At 38.7% G+C, this 20,466-nt stretch overlaps 1 protein-coding gene across 1 annotated transcript in view; it reads right to left on the bottom strand.

The window, feature by feature from the left end:
- The window catches only part of LOC137290593 (uncharacterized), a 45,492-nt gene extending 34,274 nt beyond the window's left edge, over positions 1-11,218 (bottom strand). Inside the window, exons 1-3 of the mRNA XM_067821635.1 lie at positions 10,909-11,218; positions 4,118-4,252; positions 3,156-3,335 (exon numbers count right to left, since the gene is read on the bottom strand). Of these exons, the coding sequence (XP_067677736.1) occupies positions 3,156-3,335; positions 4,118-4,252; positions 10,909-10,966 (373 nt within the window). The 5' untranslated portion in view covers positions 10,967-11,218. The remainder of the gene's footprint in view (positions 1-3,155; positions 3,336-4,117; positions 4,253-10,908) is intronic.
- Between the last annotated feature and the right edge of the window lie 9,248 nt (positions 11,219-20,466).

Genomic DNA, 20,466 nt, shown 5'->3' with positions numbered 1-20,466 from the left:
CAACACATCATTATTGCGGCATGGGGAATATATAACATCAATAACAGACTTACTCAATAAGATTAAGTATGAATATGCAGATCCTAAACACTAGTATACTGTTGAGGAAGTAAACGACACAGTTGATTCTGACTTACTCTTAACCATCAATGATACACTGTTTTTGGAAACACTCTTAATGGAAGTTCGAGGTAAATCTATTTCATATTAATCATGTTTTAAAAAAGGCTAAGAAAGAAAAATGCAAAGAAATGGAAGAGAACATATGTCGTTTAGAAGATGAAATAAGAAACGATTTCCAAAATATTGATGAATCACTTCTCTGAGATCGTTGAAATAATGAAAGAGAACTCGAAAATGTAAAAGAAGAAGAAATGAAAGGAATACAATTTCGTGATAGAATCCAATGGTATGATGAAGGGGAGAAACCTACCAGTTAGTTTTGTCATCTAGAGAATAGAAGTTACACTAACAAACAGATTAATTCTCGTATTACAGTAATTATGAAATATCAGTTGAGGAAGTAATAAGAAAGGAAGAGAGGAATTTTTATGAAAATTTGTATCAGTCAAAAAATGCAATTGATGATGACAGTAAAGCTATATTCCAAACTATTGACACCCCTTCCTTAAACAGAGGCCAGTCAGACGAATTAGAAAGCGAAATAAGTCTTGAGGAACTGTCATTTGCTGTTAAATCGATGAAGAATAATAAAAGTCCAGGCCTAGATGGTTTCCAAGTTGAATTCTTCAAGTTTTTTTGGAAGGACCTTAAAATTTGGGTGCTGCGGTAAGTGAGGGACACTTAATTCGTCTGACATTATGTTCGAAACTAAATTGCAAAATAAAAAAGTTCTATTAATCCTTATTGAGTTGGAAAAAGCATTCGACACCATCTCCAAGAATTTCATTATGATGGTACTCGACAAATTCGGATTTGGACGCAACATTCAGAAATGGGTAAAAACATTAATGTCAAATGCTACTTCATGTGTTGTTCAGAAACGCCATTTTTTTGAAAATGAAAGGGGCTGTAGGCAAGGAGATCCAATCACCCCATACGTATTCTTACTCGTTGCAGAAATACTAGGGATAATGATAACGAAAACAACACACACAAAAATAAAAGGAACTGTGCAAAAACGAAACGGAGCATATTATTAGCCAGTATGTTGATGATACTGAACTATTCTTCGACGGTTCGGGAACATCTTTTTTGAGCGTATGTCTGGTCTAAAAATAAATATAGATGAACCAAAGCAGTTTGGCTTGGAGATAAGACAACTTTATCCCACGATTTTAAGCTAGACTGTTATAGTTACAATTTTGACGTTATGGGAATAAAACTAAACGCAGACTTACAAAACATCTGGGTGATCAATACCAGAAAGAGACTTGAAACTGTTAAAAGAATTCTTCTGAGTTGGAAAAAGCGAAATTTAAGACTGATTGGAAAAATAACTGTTATAAAAACTTTGGCCCTATCTACTCTTGTTCACATCTTCTCTTCTCTTCTCTTCTCTCCCAAATCCACCAGATGAGTTTATTGCAAACTTGAATAAGCTATTTTTTAATTTCATATGGAATGATAAGAGGGACAAGATAAAACGAATCAATTTAATGTGAAAGTACGAGGAGGGTGGTCTCAGGATGGTCGATGTAAAAATGTTTATTGATTCTTTAAGACTCTCTTGTCTAAAGAGATATGTTATAAAATCAACTGGCCGGTTTTCCGATAGAACACGTCCTTCGGTTAGGAGCCAATATCATTAAGTACTACACAATTACAAATCCGTACTTGAAAGATGTACCTGATACCTGGCGCAAATATATAAAGGGATATGCAGTTACCGACAATAAAATAAACGAAATCCTTATGCAACCTCTTTGGTTAAACCACCAGTTTGCCGATCCATATCTCATAATTAATAACTGGTAAAGACAAGGAATTACTCATATCAAAGATATATTCATTGACAAAGAGTTACTCTCATTTGCGGAACTTAAAAGAAAATTTGATATTAATGGCACGGTACTCAACCTAAACCGTGTCCTTCTGAGCATTCAAAAAAGTGGAAAGAAGTAATTCAAACAGCGGGTCACCCACCCACAATAAAAACACATCGATATGTTCACCTTTGAATGATTTATTAAACTCACTCAAGGAACAAGATCATTTTATGACAGTCTCGTGTCTAAATGCAACTTTCCAAATGTATGCGATAGATGGGAAAGAGAACTAATCAATCATATCAAAGACCACATTTTCGCAATACATACAAACAATCAAAGACACAAAGCTTTTGGATTATGAGTGCAAATCTATACACAGAATGATCTATACAAAACGAGAGATGTTTAAAATGAAACTGGTTGATAACGACACATGTACATCATGTGGCCAAAGTGAGAATATCTTTCATGTGTATACTGAATGTCCAATCATTAGATTATTCTGGAAAGAATTCACCAATTTTGTTAATCATGTCCTGCACAGAACATTCATGCCCTCTGCTCGGGATATACAATTTTGTGCTAATAATGACCATTTGCTCAGTCACATGATCATGCTGACAAAGCGCCACATTTTTGTCGTGAATATTAAGGGTATAAAACCAAGTTTCACCACATATAAAGAGTTACTAAAGGACGTTTATGATATCGAGAAATATATTGCTCGAAACAGTTCTCAGATGAATTTGTTTGAGCGAAAATGGAGTTTACTCCAATATGCTCTTTGACTGTGTAAACAAAATAGCTTACGTCTCAGTTTTTCTCCATCTGTCCCAGTTTGTACGCCTGAACTCTTCCTACCAACTACACCCTGTGGAAATTTTAACAAAGTGTCATTCCACTCATATTATACCAATATGAAAACTTTGCTCACTGATATTTTCATGTAATCTGTATCCAAGTGAAAGTGAATTAAAAAAATGGGAAAAAGTGGAAACGTCAGCTTTTTGAACGAGGAAAGCCCTATCTGCCAACACCCGTTTGCCATTCTGGTAAGTACTTGATATGGATGCAGGTGGATCAAGAGTCCTACGTTTTGTCCAATCAGCGGAATCTTCAAAGACTATTGATCGCAAATCGTAACGTCTTTGTGATTTCGAATTGAGCAAATTCCTATTACAGCAAAGTACTGTATCACTTTACCGGCAGATGTAGCCCGTGTAGTTATCTGCATTTCTGTAATCCATCGTTGTCCAGTGAAAGAAACACCGACTGTATGTCCTCTTGTATAGCTTGTGTACGTACAAGTATCATCACTGCCATCATTGACGTCTGAAGCAGTTCCTGAGGAAATGAAGGCTGTCCCTTCATGGGCGTGATCAACTGCCAACAGAAAGTAAAGTAACATCAACAAAATGCATTGCACCACTTACAAAATATAAATGAAGAAGGCAACACATATTTTGTCAAGCTGATCTGATATATCCTGGACATCAGGTACACATATACTTTGCCCCTCCCAAAATCTATGGCACTGTTCGGTTGATAACACATACCATCAATTTACCTGAAGTACAGGTTATAGTTTGTCAGTTTCTGTGAGGTGTCTTTGACATTCCAAATTCCACTACACATACAGAGAAACACAGAAGGCAACTGCAATTCAATTCAAGAGTGATGCCTACGTCTTGTCCTGTGCTTCGTCTGCATATTGACGTGATATAGTTATGACTGATCCAGAATTTACACTTGAAACATACAGTATAAAACAGTATTTACATCAATTCTGTCCTAAATGTTAACATAGATTATATATGCTGCGAATGCCAGTGAATCGATTATTGTTTCTTCAGTAAACTGCAGATTATACTTGTTTTTCTGTTGAAGAGTCCTGAATCTTACACCAGAAAAAACATTCTCTATATCTGGCACATGTATTCATCCTTTACATTTTAGAAAGGCTTCTTTAACACAAGGGGCGGTAGGTAGTCTAGCGGTTCGCTCGTTACGCCAAAGACCCCGGTTCCATTGCCCATATGGGTACAATGTGTGAAGCCCATTTCCGGTGTCCCAGTCGTGATATTGCTGGAATATTGCTACACGTGTCGTAAAACTATACTCACTAACTCACGCTTCAACATAAATACCGTATTTAACATAAATACCGTATTGACAACTAGGCCCCATCCATCCAGTTTGACAGCCACTTCTTCCACAGTCTCCACTGACATGATTACATGCAAAGTTGTTCTTGCAGTGGCACACGTAGTTTTCCGACGTTCCAAAGTATTTGCGCTGTCCTGTAAACAACACACATTTCAGCTTAATAAATAATAGAAACACTTTGAAAAACAAACTTAAAAAATCAGGCGTGATTGGGTGTTTGTAAACCGTAACCTGACCGAGCTTTCTACAGACTTCAGCGCCAGAGCGATCATATTGAGCATGCTACTGATAGCGTTGCAATAGAGACTGAATATCAAGCCATTAAAGCCCTCTGCATATTTACCTGAGTCTGGTGTACAATCACATTATAACTGTACATGTTTTAGTGCAGTATGTTGTTGTTGGGTTTGTTTTTTGTTTTGTTTTTTTGGTTTGGTTTGTTTTGTTTCTTTTTTTATTTTTGTTTTTTGCTCTTCTTTATTTTTTTTACTTTTAAACTTTGTGTACTTATTAGACCAGTAAAGACCAATGAATTGCTGCTCACCGCTGCGTATTTTTGGAGCGCAGTGGACGAACTGGCTATGGCGCCAGGCTAGTGACCCAGCGAGGTTGAGATGTTGGGATCGAGCCCACCTGTGTTCGGGTGTAAAAAGCATGGAACCGTCTTTGTGTCGTTTCACAAACCCTAGTGTACAGTACACAACCCTGGGTACTTCAAAGAAGTCACGAATCCGTTGGTATATATATTCGCAATCAAACGCAATAATAACGTAACTACTAGTATATCAGTAGATACCCTAAATATAGTATGTCATATTTTCAGACTGTCTTTCTTGCCTTGAGGCCGGTAACCCAAAGGCCGATTTTACTGCTAAGACAGCACTCAATACATCTGTGACAGAAACAACTTCTGATCCCATACTGTGATTAGAAAGGATCCATGCAGGAAGCAAATGTACTGTCCACACGGTCCCTAGTAAGGTGATCTACCTTTAGTTGCTGGCAGTCAATGGCCTGCTTAAATATTGCATTGTTATTTATAGTTAAAATTAAAATATTTTACATTTAAATACTACTTATAATGTATATCTGTGATAATCTAGTTGTTTACAGTCCTTAGTTCACAGGTTTGTTTTAGTTTATTTTATCTATATATTTTTGTTACTTTAATACTTAAAATCTGTAATTTTGATTTCATCAAGACATACGTGAAATATTGCCGATGAGACTCAAAATTTTAACATTTCACTCACAGACTGGAATGTCATTATGAAACAAACAAAAATGGCAAAGTTATGTGAATTGTGATGTGGTCCCTCAGCGGCATAAACTCAACTAAGAAGTCCAAATAAATATAATTATCCACATGAGGTCGCTTAATTCCGTCAAAATGTGACATATGAAACCGTTCAACCATTCCTCAAATCTTAAAGCATTTGGTAGAATATTTGGGACTTTTGGAGTCCCTTTCTAAAGATACTTCACATGTAAAATGTTTCAGGAAAGCAATTGAAGTAGTTGACACTTTTTGAGCAAATATTGCTGCTATGGAAATCACCCATCCCCCAGTCCATCACCCATCCCCCCAGCCCATCACCCATCCCCACACCCAGGGAGTTAGACTGGTAGTGAGATGTGACGTTGAGACTGACATCCTATGATCTAGTGAAACAAATACCAGCGCCTTGAGCAAGCACTAGCTGCATGGTTATGTGAATTATATATATAAATATCCTATAATAAATGAATATTGTGCCACCCTAGAAGACACTGCCAACTTGTACTCTCACATACTCATACATCAATAGCCTTTCAAACCATCAAGGCCTGGCAATATGTGGAAATCTATAACAGAGACTAGGGGCTATCGTCTTGCAACAAGGCTAGTAATATATACGAGGCTCATAAAGAAAATGTGCACACAAAAAACACGATCTAAATTTATCAAACCTGTGTAGACACATAAGGATCTACACTAAGAGATTAGTGACATGTATCCAACATGCATGCACGTGCCACGTTCCGTGACGTCAGTGATTTAGTCCTTGAGACGGAAAAGAGAAACAGAGCAAATGGATGCCAACATAATACTGTCACTTTGGAGAGCTCCACCTCTGCCCTTGCCATAGTTCCAAAAATTAAACAGCTATTGAGATGTATAGCCTGTCAAGGCTAACGTCTGCGCAACGTCACGAGGCCATTGGGGTGGTCCGTGGGGGAACGTCTCAACGACAAATGGCTGCGCATTTCCACCGGAACACCTTTTCTGCCCTGGTGAGACGCAATCAGAACACAATTGACGTCATCGATCGGTAACAACGCCAAACGGACAGATGGATAAGTGTGAACCATCTTCACCACAGGTTCCAGACTGCAGCGATGACTGCCCGCACTGTCCCAAGACATCGCTGCATTCACCCCTCCAGAGTTAGTCATCGACAAGCTCGCTGAGTTTGGTGCCGAAATCGTGTCCGCACACCCTTGTCCTTAGAGATGAGTCCAGTTTTAACATTTCCCATAGCGATGGACGTCAACGTCCCTAGAGACGCGCGAGAGAACGTTATGCACATGCCTGTGTCTTGGAGAGGAATCGCTGTGGTGGTTCCGTGATGAACTGGGGTAAAATTACAGCAAGCCAAAGAACTCCTTTGGTGATTGTTCAGGGCAACTTAACTGGTATGGACTACAGGGATCAGATTTCTTCGACCTGTGGCAATTTCGTTTCTGCAACGTCATGACCCTGGGTTAACATTCAAACAGGACAATGCCCGCCCTCATACAGCAAGGGTTGCTATGGATTTCTTGCAACACCACAACATTGAGTTTCTGCCTTGACCTGCAAATATACCGGATCTCTCCCCGATGAAGCATGTTTGGGACGAGATGGATCAACGTCTACGCCGTCTTCCTCATCCGCCAGACAACGTCCTTGACCTTGCAACAGAACTTGAGAGAATCTGGCGTGACACCCCACAGGTCTTCCCTGCACGTTTGCTAGGCTCTATGCGTCGTCGATGCTGTTCTCAATGTCGATGGTGGACATACCCGTTATTAAGCTTGTAACATGGTCATTGTGATTGACGTTTCAGTTGAAATCCTCCCGACTTGTAATGGCCTCATGATCCCTCCATTAAAGTTTACATGTACCGTTGACATTGTTATCATACTTATACACTTGGGTAATATTTTGACAATGCACAGTTTCTTTATGTGGCTAGTATATGTTGCATCGTAAATAAGCACACCCACAAACCCTACTGTGTAACAACAATTACAGCGTAATTTGCCCGAATCTAATCCCATTTCAGTTGTGCCCTTTACTGGTCAATACAAAATACATACTAGTCTCCGAAGTTGCAAAGGATCGTAAGAACATTTAGAACACATTTTGACTTTTATGGTCATTGAAGGTACCAATCAATAAGTATTACAAACGTCAGATTGGATGTGAAAATACACGTGTGTATAAATGCAAGAAAACATGGTAGCATTTCAACATCATCACATGTCATTGCCTCAACAGATGGGATCACTGTTGTGGTTTGTCTCTCTGTATTGGGCATAAGACATTAAGTAACTATAAGAAGTGATGGAAAAACGGTCATGTCTTTTTAGAATAGAAAACAAAAGGGCAGACCATAAATCCGAGTTCCTTGTAAAGAAAGTCATTTGAATAGCGTGCCTCTTCTCTTATACGTGACAGCGATGGCAAATCAAACGTTTTGGTTGTTTCCTTGAAAGTAACTTAGAAAGGGTGAAGTGGCTATTTCTTGAACGAAAAGTGCGTTTAACTTAGTAAAATGGTTGACAGTGGCGACGCTGTAGAGCAGGCAAGATCCCTAAGTGGTAATAAATGTAGGATATTTAAGACACTTTGGACACGTAATGCATATTTTGATTTTGACGGATTTCATAAGCTTTCCTTGCTATGTCCCTCTCCATGTATGGTTCCTGGTGATGCTTGGGATCCATGTATGGTTCCTGGTGATGCTTGGGATCCATGTATGGTTCCTGGTGATGCTTGGGATCCATGTATGGTCCTGGTGATGCATGTGAGTTGTTTGTAATTTTTTTTCATGACACCCTCAACATGACTGCCTTTGATAATTGCTCATTCTGACGTGGTGAACTTATTTATGCTTCATCAACTTGATTCTATTAATTATGAAACATTCAAACTACTTGCGTTTGTCCAACGTATGAAATGCAGCTGGCCATTATGCTGCGATTGGCAATAGGAGTGTTTGGACTTAGTCAAGCATGTCACTACAAATTGATCCCTAAATTAAACTTTGAACATTGAACAAAATAAAGGCTACTTGCCCTGAAAATATTCGCCATCTATATATCTATAATGTTGTACCTTGTCTTATTTTCTTCTTGTCTGCAACGTTATGCTCATTGCTGGTGTCCCCCGGCGTGATAATGAAGGAATGTCAACCATAGTGACTCACATACGCATTTTCATTTCGCTGCTATTTTGAAAATGGCGATTGGTTAGAAAATTGGTGATGCTTCATTAACAGGAAAGGCATGAACGTCTTTCGGAGACATTTTAGAAGTTAAGCAGTAAACTAATGAAAGATCACAACTTGTTTTATTACCTTTTAAGAATATTTAACGAAATATTGCATTGAGGAAAACGTACTTCCACCGCAATCGTATCGCCTGTCCGCTAGTGGTGTTGATTTGTACTTGTAGCTATTGATCCCAAAACATTACATTCTTTACACATTTAGCAACCTTGGTATTATCATCATTTGTAAATGATTGGAACTTCTGTTGTCCTCGGAATCGCAGAATCAGCATTTCATGTGAAGATATCTTATGCTTACGGAAAGATTATGTTTGGTTTTGGTATGTATTTTGTGCATAGATATGCCTGAAACCGTTATATCGGTCAGCATTCAATGTTACGATGAACAAGGGGTTGAGAATGAATTAGTAACTTCCTGTAACAGAAACTTGTCCCTGTGTGGGTTGTGTGTGTGGTGAACTTTCAATAATAATTTACAAAAAGTAAATCATGGGTAATTCCTCTTGGTGGCAAGGACATCACGGATATTACCTTGATGATCACATCACTTAAAATTCATCAGCTTGATATAACATGTCAGGAAAGGGAAATCTGATCACACCAACAACTATGCAGAAATGACAAACATTATGTAATTCTGAACCGTTGCACGACATGTGTCTATGTCTTTCCTCCAGGAGATCTAAAAGAGGGTTTGGATGTGTGTAACAGTTAAGATAAAAGTTGGATGGGATGATAATACAGTTTTGAAATGACACTCGAAGGAAAATGAACCGTTTGGTGTGTGGCGTGTGGTGCTGTGCATAGAGTTCAAGTCACAAGAGAGTTGAAGTTAAGCAACGATGATCGCGGAGAGTCCTTGGGTGGGTGACCGTGCTTGGCAGCTAAGAATTTCTAGGACTTCTGTGTCTCAACAAAGCACGTGTGATACGTGTGGCCTCACCTTAGACCTTAGGCGAGTGAGTTTGTTCAAAAATTACTTTTTATATATATATCATCAGAAATTATCAGTGAACGTCAAGACAGTCTAATACATTATTATGTATTACTCCAGCCTTGTGATGTTGTTCCTACTCATATAATGCACGTAATTATTAATGAATGATTGAAGACACTAAGAGTACCACACCATGCCACAACACTACATCGATGACATTCAGAAAAAGGTACCCACCACACAACGGGTGAGTGAGTGTTTTATATGTAACGTCGCTTCTACCAATGTTCCATCAGTATCACGGGACATCAAAAATGGATTTTGCTCACTATACCCATGTGAGAAGTCGAACACGTGTATTCGGAATAACGACGAAGACATTAACCAACACGAAACGCATGACGCGATACAACGGCAGCACGACGCTAAGACAAAATGGCACATAACAACATGCTTCGACACCACAATATAGTACATGACACCAGGAGTGTGCGACGTCACAGAACAACGTCAACTACACCCCAGTCCACACCCAGTCACCTCCCGACTTAGTGAAACCGACATCACTGCATTCGGTAGCACAGCAATACAAAATACAATATAAAAGCACGGCATTACATCAAAATCGCATAATGACATAACAATATAATGGCATAAAGACATCACTGTACGACATCAGTGGTAGGCGATATGCGTTTGATGAGAGTAGATTTGAGTGAGTTTGTCTATAACGCTCCCTTCCTTATAGGTACATAACGGCGTGTCATGCTGAAGGAGAGGTTATACTGGCTTGCTGACACACAGACACACATAAATAGAACCAGAATTAAAACAAATCAACGAGAGGCAAGTACTGAAGTAAATACTGCCAGCATTGCCGTAAATAGCCACAATAGCCGGGCACTACTAAACGATTTCCACTGGCCGTCCAGCTCACAAAACGTCAACACAAAGTTACGACGTTCTCCCACATTGCCCCTCATGTCTCATGAAACCAGCTGACATTACATTACATATTTCTCAAACTGAAACCTGCACTATTGGACATTTGGACAAATTGTTCTAGATGAAGGACTTGATACATACGTAACACACTCACAATGGGCATAATTAAACACGTGGATCGCCACATTGCAGCGCTAATCATCTGGGTGACAGGGAAAGTAACACTATAAATATCTTTGTACAACAGGTTAGTTGATGTTACAACAATGTTTGAAGGCACATGTGGGCCTCTTGGTCGTATTAATTAGTGAACCTAAGATGAAGGGATATTTTTTTCTGGAAATTGAGGCAGGTGATTTATATATACTTACCAAAAGCAAGCACGATAATTTCACACATTAATATCCACACAGTAAACCAAGCAGCCATTGTCTTGGTGTTAGTCCCAACGATGTTGTCAGAGGCGTTGTCTACATCACACCACGTCTACTCCGACTATCCTCCTGTATAGGGATACCATACACTAAATCCACACCACAAACTGTCCCCGATTCCTTTTGTCGATATCTTCTCAATACAGTGGGTTCTTCTACCTCTCTCCTGATATGTAGCGTCGATATTGATAAATGTCCTCTGACACTGCATCCATATACACCATGGTTTAAATGCGCCGTGGACCGCTCTTTGATATTCCTGTACGTAAGCATTGTAATCTTCTTCCTGGTAGAGGAACACTCAATTTCACAGCCTTCGCTGGTTTCTTCTAACTATCTACACATCCTCACTATTACATGTTGCCTTAGGCCAAATACCGCGCTATAACGCCTGTCACGACCTTCGTACATACGAAACTGTAACGCGTGTCAAGTCTACGTTCCAACCTGCTCCCTTGTTTAAACACACGACCATGCAAACAAACCTGATCAAATTCTTTCATCACATTTTACCGGTTTGATTTAAATTTAGTTTCAACAACACCACCGGCTGCGGGTATCTGGTGATTTTTTATAGACAAAAGTCAAATAATACATTATCAACACACATATTGGTTGTAATTGTACCTGTGATCGCTGCTTGAGAGTGTACCATGGTCACAGGTTCCTGTCTCTTGATGCACATAAGAGTTTAGATACAGGTAGTCATACATATTTGTAAGTTTATATGTCTACCGTTATAATTGTTTAGTTTTAACTACACACATGGAATATTGGAGGACTGACAAGATGAGGAGACGGGCGTTGCATCCTGGTTTTAAGGAGTACTTCCGTGATACGATCACTCTGCTCAACCGTAAATGTGACGCCTTATTTACGACAGTGGATTAATCGTCAGCATTGCCTTGATAATATATTCTTGGTTAATCGTATTGGCCTGGATCGTATATTCTTCGTTAAGTACATTGGTCGGGATTGTATATTATTCGTTAACTCTATTGGCCTGGATCGTATATTCTTCGTTAAGTACATTGGTCTGGATTGTATATTATTCGTTAACTCTATTGGTCTGGATCGTATATTCTTCGTTAACTATATTGGTCAGGATCGAATATTTTTCTTTAACTATATTGGTCTGGATTGTATATTATTCGTTAATTGTATTTATCTAGATAGTATGTTTTTTATTCAGTTGAATTGTATTGGCTTCGATAGTATATTCTTCGTTAATTGCATTGCTTTGTATAGTACATTCTTCGTAGTTGTACTGTTGATTTCCTTGGCGTATTCATGGCGTTTATCATATATGTTCTATAATTATATATGTTCCCGGTTACTCTGTGTGTCCTAATTTTCAGTAGGGTATTCTAAGCCAATGCCAATATTATTCATCCTATTCCGCAAATGGCATCGTGCACGTCCCTGAAACATTACGCTACACCTACAATCAGTATTAAAAGGTTACCTCATTCGAGATTTGTGCTCGGACACGGATGTCTTCTGTATATGTAGCTAAGTGGATTAGTGATTGTAAATATCCAACAAAGCTACATTCGTTATGTCACCACAGAAAGGTGACTTATTATAAGTAGATATTCCTTAGTGACTATTTTACAAACGGATTGACGGTTATAGTCAGTATGTTATGTCTGCGTTTCATTTAATCGTTGATGTCGGTGACCATCATTAATATATATCATAATTGATCCATTCCTCAGTATCCTGCTTGTTTACTTGCTTAAGACATCCTTGAAGGTTCAAATGGTTAGAATTGGTCTTATATATGCCAGGCCTATCGTAGGAGGCGACTAGCGGAATCGCGTGGTCAGGTTCGATGACCTGATTGATAAATGTCATCGTATCCTAATTGATGGGCATGCTGTTGATCACTGGATTATAGATATAGATGGAATATAGATGGAATATTGCTGTGTACAGCGTTAAACAACCAACAAACCTGCTTCTAGTTCAACATCTTCAATCGCCAAATTACACTTGCATCGGTCTACAAAATGGACCATTACACATATTGTATGATAATCTCCACGCTGAATGGTGACGGGCGAGATAGAAGCCCCAACGATTAAAAACCGACAATGAGGGCAATTTAGGAAGACGGAAATCAGGAACAGGAACATAATTTTCAAACCGACATTTCCTCACATGTGATAACGCAGTCTGAAAAATCGGAAACTAGCGCTGTGTCTACTTGCTATAAGTCTTTATCATCCATACATGGCGGATACACCATGATCCACTTTGTTGCTTACAAAGTACAGTGACGCTTTATTTATTACAAACCCTAGCTGTTGGTACTTTTATCCAAAGGTATAAGTCACACGAGCGTTATGTTCTCTGCGCTCATTGCTAGCATTACATATGTATGTACATTAAGATTAAGTCGACATTATTTTAGAGTGTTTAATAGATTTACATGTACTAAACATCGGTTGGGTTTATCAGACCCATTTGTAAATAAAAGCAGAAAAGTTTCCATTCGAAAAATCGAAACGAATATGTCAATTATGCGATATAGAAATAGCAAATGATATCATCTTGTGTCTCTCCCCCTTTCCAATTGTTTGTGACATACGAAAGAGAGCTATACCGAATATTATTCGACAAGGATGCCACCGGTGAAGCTTTCGTATGTAAACATACAAATAATATACACGGACCGGAGACCTTTTGTACATTGTATACTATAAATCTCTTTGATTTAAACCTTTGACGATGACTGACACGCACCGTTCGATGTACACGTATTACCACAAATTATATTAAGTGTGAAAAAAATCAAAACAAACTAAACCGGTCACGGTCTCGATTATCACAAGGAATAAGCTCGAATTCTATTTCGTAGAAGATGGACAATGCCTGTGAAAAGTGTATGAAGGGATTGCTGGTAATCAATGGGAGACACCAGGTGTTGCAGAAGTAGCACGTGACATTCACCGATTCAGCCTACAGCCATTTAGAATGATCACTGAAAAATTGAAATAAGTGCACCTAAAGTCTGGTAATCCCACAACGCTAGTCGTCCTTTCTCGTACGTCGTAAACGAGATAAAACGTTTACACCTGTTGGATATCCCGGCTTGATATTGCTGGAATAGTGGCAAACTAAACCCTCTCACTAGCTATGGTGTATCATCAGTGAAGGCAACTGCTGCGATCCGTTAGGTCTGAGTGGTGGCCTAGACTCTTGGCTATTTACTTAGCGAGATGGAATGAGTCATGGTTACAATAAAATGTCATTGTTTCTCGGGTCAGTGGATGGCTGGCGCTGCTCGTGACACGAATAGGGTGGTACAGGGCATGGATTCGACGCATGCCTTGTAGATCACGAGCAGCCGGAAAACTCAACCGTTACCTCCCTTTGTGAAAAATGATGCGCTTGATATGTTATGGTTGTATTTGGGACAATAAATACTAACAGACTTTATTCAGGATTTAAGGCCTCATCGCCCAGGGTACATCACAGAAGCATTAAGTCAATACTGTGAAGTTTATGGCATACTTATTTAAATACTTGGGTTCTCTTTAAAAATATAGCAATATATTTTATCAATGATAGATCGTTACATGCTAACAGCTTATAGAATTTGATCTTTGATGGGTTATTGGTATAAAAACAGGTGCGTACAATTTCCTAAGAGACTCATAACACGGACAGATAAGAATAATATGGTATTCATATTGTATCTCTTGTAAACAATGTGTGCAGGTTATATTATTTTGGTTATCATTGTTCAATTTCCTGTGCTTCTGGACTTTGAGATTATGAGACTGACTTCTAAATTTTCCAACAGCCTTAGCAGATCTTTGGGTAAAATATCTGAGAAAATATATGGTTCAGCTTCAAAAATAGTGGTAATGAATTTATAGAAAGAAAGTACTGTTACTTGCTTAAAGGACCACTAAACTTAATTTTTTGGTACTCTTTTTATCACTGCATATGAAATACTTTTGGTTAGTCATAAACGAAACACCATTTTTTTAAAAAAAACTTGTGGTTAATTAATACCAGGCGCTTAAAAGTTGCTAAAAAGCCATCTGCTTCTCTCTCGCCCGCAAACGAAACCGCAGACAGGTTATGTAACTCTGGCGACAGAGCCCTACAGTGACGTCATAGAAGGAACGGTTTTCAGATAAATGTATAGAAAATGTGTAGGAAGCTCGTCATTTTGCTGATTTCTCGACGTCACGAAATTCATGCCGAATTGTTGTGTTGCCATCAATTGTTCCTTGGGGTCGGGTGATGGTGTCACTTTGCACAGATTTCCACCAGACTCCGTAGTTTGTGCTTAAATTGGTTGTTAGTGTGTGCGAAGTGAGCTTTGTGGAAGCCTGTGGTGTATACTAAATCGGATGGTTCGCCCCCTACCACGCTTCCAGGATAGAAAATGGAGTTTAAGTTTCATCGAGTTTATAAAATTAAGACTGCTTACTACACAATGTTGAGCAAAAGGATTTTGCATGAATATAGCGCTTTCTTCCTCGGAAACGAGGTTGTGGTCGAAGTGACAATATTATCGTAAGTAATCTTATATTGACCCCTTATATTGACCGATTCCAAGAGTGAAATTGTTATGTTATAATTATAAGCAATGTCATGTAAAATCCTAATGTCCATATTTTACTACCAGTAGAAAGTGATTTTGATTTTGTAAGTCGGTGAAAACAAACTTAAATAGCATTCATTCTCAGACAGGGCGCCGCCATTTTTGAAAATCGTGAAGTCACGGGCTAAAGTCCGTTACAATTATTGAGATTATGATTTGTTCTCATCAAGTTAGAAAATGAAAACCACTTTTTACTAGTAGTTAAATATGCATTTGAATCATAGTCAAAAGGATTTTGCATGACTCAACTTTTCACATAAGGACTTCTTCCAAGGAAGCAAGGTGGGGGTCGAAGTGACATTTATACTGCAAGCAATGTTATATTGACATCCACCTCACTTCCAAGAGTGAAATTGTTATGTTACAAGCAATGTCATGCAAAATCCTATTGTCCATCAATAAAATACATATTTTTGTAAATTTACATAACGGCATCACGTCAGCACTGAGAAACAGAAGGTTATGGCTTGATTGGCAAACACCGTAAAAATTATATCTCCGTAAAGTGTTTTACGTGTTTCCATGGCAACGATATATGCTGTCACGTTCATGTCCAATGATAGGATACACAGGGAGGTAACTCAAATGATGACTTCACTTCGTTGGACTATCAGTTGTTCATTGTTGTGATGTTATTGATGTTAATATAGAGTTATGTACATCATTATTTAGGTCACAAGGCCCACATCAACAGGAAAAATTATATCAATAAAGAACCTGAGTGCTCCCAAATGCCAAAGGCACCACAGACATTATCGGTAGATCTGTGTAGATACTTTTCGATGTGGTATCCAGACATAATATAACGAAAGGGCTCGACCAACCAAACTGTGAAAATTCTATGCTTAAGCTGCACAATAATAGAATGAATGTTTCAACATTGATCCATAGCAATGCTTGACTTTCCTCAAGAAGGTTCTAAACACTCATGAATGTACAAGAGTTTACTATAGTTTCTGCCACAAAGGACAATATCTCCGTAAGCGTACCTTACTTCTTACCATTCACAACACTGTGACTTCGTAACCCTGGGGAAGGGCATTTGCACCTATCACCATCACAGCTGTTCACACTATGGCGTATCCTGTGCATGCGTGTCTATTTTGTGAAAGTATTCAAGAGAAAAAGTTGAAATAATTTCGTGTATACATTTAATTCAGCCACATAACAGTATGTAAATGCCTGCACCGACAAGGCAAAAGCATAGTTGCATTTTCACAAAGGATTGACTCTGATTTCGTGTTTTTATGATTGCGGAAATGATTGTGTAGCCTTTATTTCGTTAAACTGGTAATCGATGCATTTTCAACACTTGCACGTGATCCGATGAAAATATCAATGAATATTTAACCATCAATTATATCAACGCATGTGCATTCTGTGTTAATGACATTTGGTATATTCTTGATCTACATTATGACAAACGCGGAAGTAAATTACATGCGAAGCAGACTACTCGTTCACAGTCCCCTAACTAAAGGCTTGAGTATGACTGTACAGAAACGGATATTGTAGTCATGGGGAGATGGTGTACTTTTTTCGTAATACCACTTAAGATATGGGTCCCGAATGCACTTGTATGCTCGATTAACATGTAGGCAGATCCATACAAACAAAGGCTTCAACACGTGATAAGGAAAAACTTAGGGGCAGCTTTCTCTGTAACATTATCATTTGATACATGTTCCAAATATAGCGTCATGATATCCTGAAGATAAATTAGGAACATGTTCATGGAACGTGAATGTGCCTGGAGATGTCCACATAATTTGTCACAAAAGCGGTGATATCTTTTCCGTGGACAGTAGCACAGAGTCACCTCGGACGTTGTACCGGCAGGGCGTTATTGAAAGTGTCATTGTAAGCGATTCATCAAGCTCCATGTAACTTTGTTACATATTGTTGAATGCGAACTGTCGTTATGCAGTATATGTCGAAATTTGAGGTGAATGAGAGCAATTAAAAGTACTACCTCCCCTTGTTGACAATTATGATGACAAATGGATGAAATTATTGTGTTCATCGTGTTTGTCGTGAATGTTTGTTTTCATTACATTAAATTGCGCTTAAAGGGATTCAATTCAAGCTTTCAAATCGATAGATTGTATGCATGTGTAGGTCATTTCACAAAGCCATGTTGCTATCCAATGTTGTCGTTTTGGCTGTAATTGTGTTGTATGTTTTTGTTGATTTTGTTCGTTTTGTGTTTCATTTGCAATCCACGTGCACCATGTGTGTCATTCGATACGTTCAGATTTACAGGAACCCCTTGTTTCAGCACCACGTTATCATAACAAACGTCCAAGTTTCTCATAACTAGGGTTTTGTCACCTCTTCTTAGTCATTGTTACTAAGATACATAGGACGGAAATGGCTTGTTTACGTGGAACAACACTCGGTCGAGACCAAATTCTGTTAAATCCAGACTTTTTTATGAATCTCCATTTCTCGTCTTTCAGACACATAGTTACCCACGTACAGTTCCCATCATAGCTATAAACTTCACATAATTGCGTAGAGGCTTTACGTCCTCAGTGCTTGCACCGGTGATAAACATTTTCATTTTAAACCGGGCCATTACTTAAGCATTCGTATACTTGATCGATGGCATGCGTACCTACCTACCACCCTACCTACCTGCCTACCTGCCTACTTGCCTACCTGCCTACTTACCTTCCTGCCTGGCTGCCTACCTACCTACCTACCTACCTAAACACCCACCAACCAACCTGTCCTACTACCTACTAACCTACCCACCTGCCTACCGACGTACTGACCCACCCACCTACATAACTACTTACCTAAACACCCACGTACCTACCTACCTACATACCTACCTACCTACCTACCGACCGACCGACCGACCGACCGACCGACCGACCGACCTACTTACCCACCCACCTACCAACCTGCCTAGCTGCAGTTTCACTGGTTCAGTGGATAATACGTATTGGGGTACCCACAAACTATATACACTCAAGGTCTGGTTTTGCTAAACGTCGAACCAGAGCTGTTAACCGGTATCATCCAACATCTCATTATAAACAATTATAAACATTACATTAATAGTCGACAAGGTGCCGATGGATTTCACGTTAAATAAAAAGGTAAATTAAATAAAGTAAAATTATGATTGCCAACCCTCATGATTTTACCATGCCAATTGGACATTTAAATCTCAAAATTTTAGAATCTTAGATAAAAGTTGTTTAACAAACGATCACAGATTCAAATCGTTGGTATTGGTTTATATTACAAAGGGGCATGCGCGGCAGTTGGGGCTGTAAAACATATGCCCGGGCGGTACGTGATGAGCGTTAACTTTTACCAATGCGCCTTGTTCTCGGTGTTTCATTTATTGCGCATACCCCCTTGTAATACAATTCAGTAATCCTGGTTTGAAACTGTGATGGTTTGTTAAACAACTTTTGTCGGAAGTTGAATAAAACACTGAGATTTAAATGTTCATTTCGCAAGGTAAAATCATGCTGATTCACAGTCTTAATTTCACATCATTCGATTTACGTTTTAGGTTTAAAGTGAAATTCATCGGTACGTGTTCACTTCAAACAGGCTACAAGACAAACTATTATTTCGGTTCGTCTGTTCTTTTATAATGATAATATTATGAACGCTTCTTTCAATATTTGTAAATAATTTTGAACGAGACATTGTTCAGTATTTCCTTGTTATCGACTTGTTAGACTTATCTCACATCTGTCATGATGGTTATTCTAATGTTTCAACTGCAAAATAATTGTTTCTAAAAATGTATTGGAGTATATGTCCCGACAATGATCTTCTGTGAACTAATCATTTCATATCATTTTAAGTGCGGACGCTGTCTGGTCATACTAAAAAGGACTCCAAAGCAGCGCTGGATTGACAGTAGCTGATAAGATGACATGCAGAGGCGGATAAACTGGTGCACTAGCAGTGAACATTTAAATGTTCGTGTCACTGATTATAAGTTGTTCACTGGTCACGTGGGGACCATGGATCGAGGTACCCCAAAAGTCGAGTGATCTACCTATTTATCTTATTTAACACCTCATTGTTAATTCCGAACTGTTTGAAGCATGGGTATCGGATCGTACGCTTTCCTGTGTGAATCAGTTCCCCTTTTTAATATTCACAGGGACTACATTTGAACGTTTTGTCAAAATATATTTATTGGAAAGAGAGTCAAATGTTTTCTCAGCCATCGTTAGAATTTGCGGACGACACGAGAAAAACAGATGTAGAGTTATCTCCCTTCCATCGATTTCCATTCTCAAAACATCGGTAATTTCCCTGCATCATGCATCATTTAATGTTATTCGAGATAAATATAGTAACTACCACTAAGTACCGAATGAGTTGCTATTGACAGCGGGTATTCACCTCGCGTGTACACGGAGTACATTGAAAATAATAAAAGAACGCTCAGCCAATCAGACAGCGACATTTATGTGTGAGGTAAGATAATATCTTATATGCCGTTAATACTATGTTACGACGTTTCAAACAATCCTTAAGCTGTATCACAGTGTGTGAGCTTAGTTCTACAAAATGAATAGGTAGTTTTCAGCACTATTCCAGAAAGGTTAAGATGGAGGACTCCAGAAGTGAACTTCACACATTGTACATATGTGGAGAATGAACGAGAATGAGGAAATAAGTAGGAAGTCAAACCTGGATACTCAGCGACACGTTGTACCCAGTGATCTACGCATACACCGTAGAGTGTATTAGATATATGATACCAGCTATCGCCAAATTACGCCCTGAGTAAACTATGAATTAATTTAACCATGTAACGTAACGGTTCTACGTGGTACCTTATAGTATTATAGACCCGTGAAGATCCGGGTTAAACGTGATCTTCAGAG

The sequence above is a fragment of the Haliotis asinina genome, chromosome 7, assembly GCF_037392515.1.
Source record: "Haliotis asinina isolate JCU_RB_2024 chromosome 7, JCU_Hal_asi_v2, whole genome shotgun sequence".
In the NCBI taxonomy this organism is placed as follows: domain Eukaryota; kingdom Metazoa; phylum Mollusca; class Gastropoda; order Lepetellida; family Haliotidae; genus Haliotis; species Haliotis asinina.
Note: the sequence above shows the minus strand (reverse complement) of the source record. Positions and strands in the feature narration are given on the sequence as shown.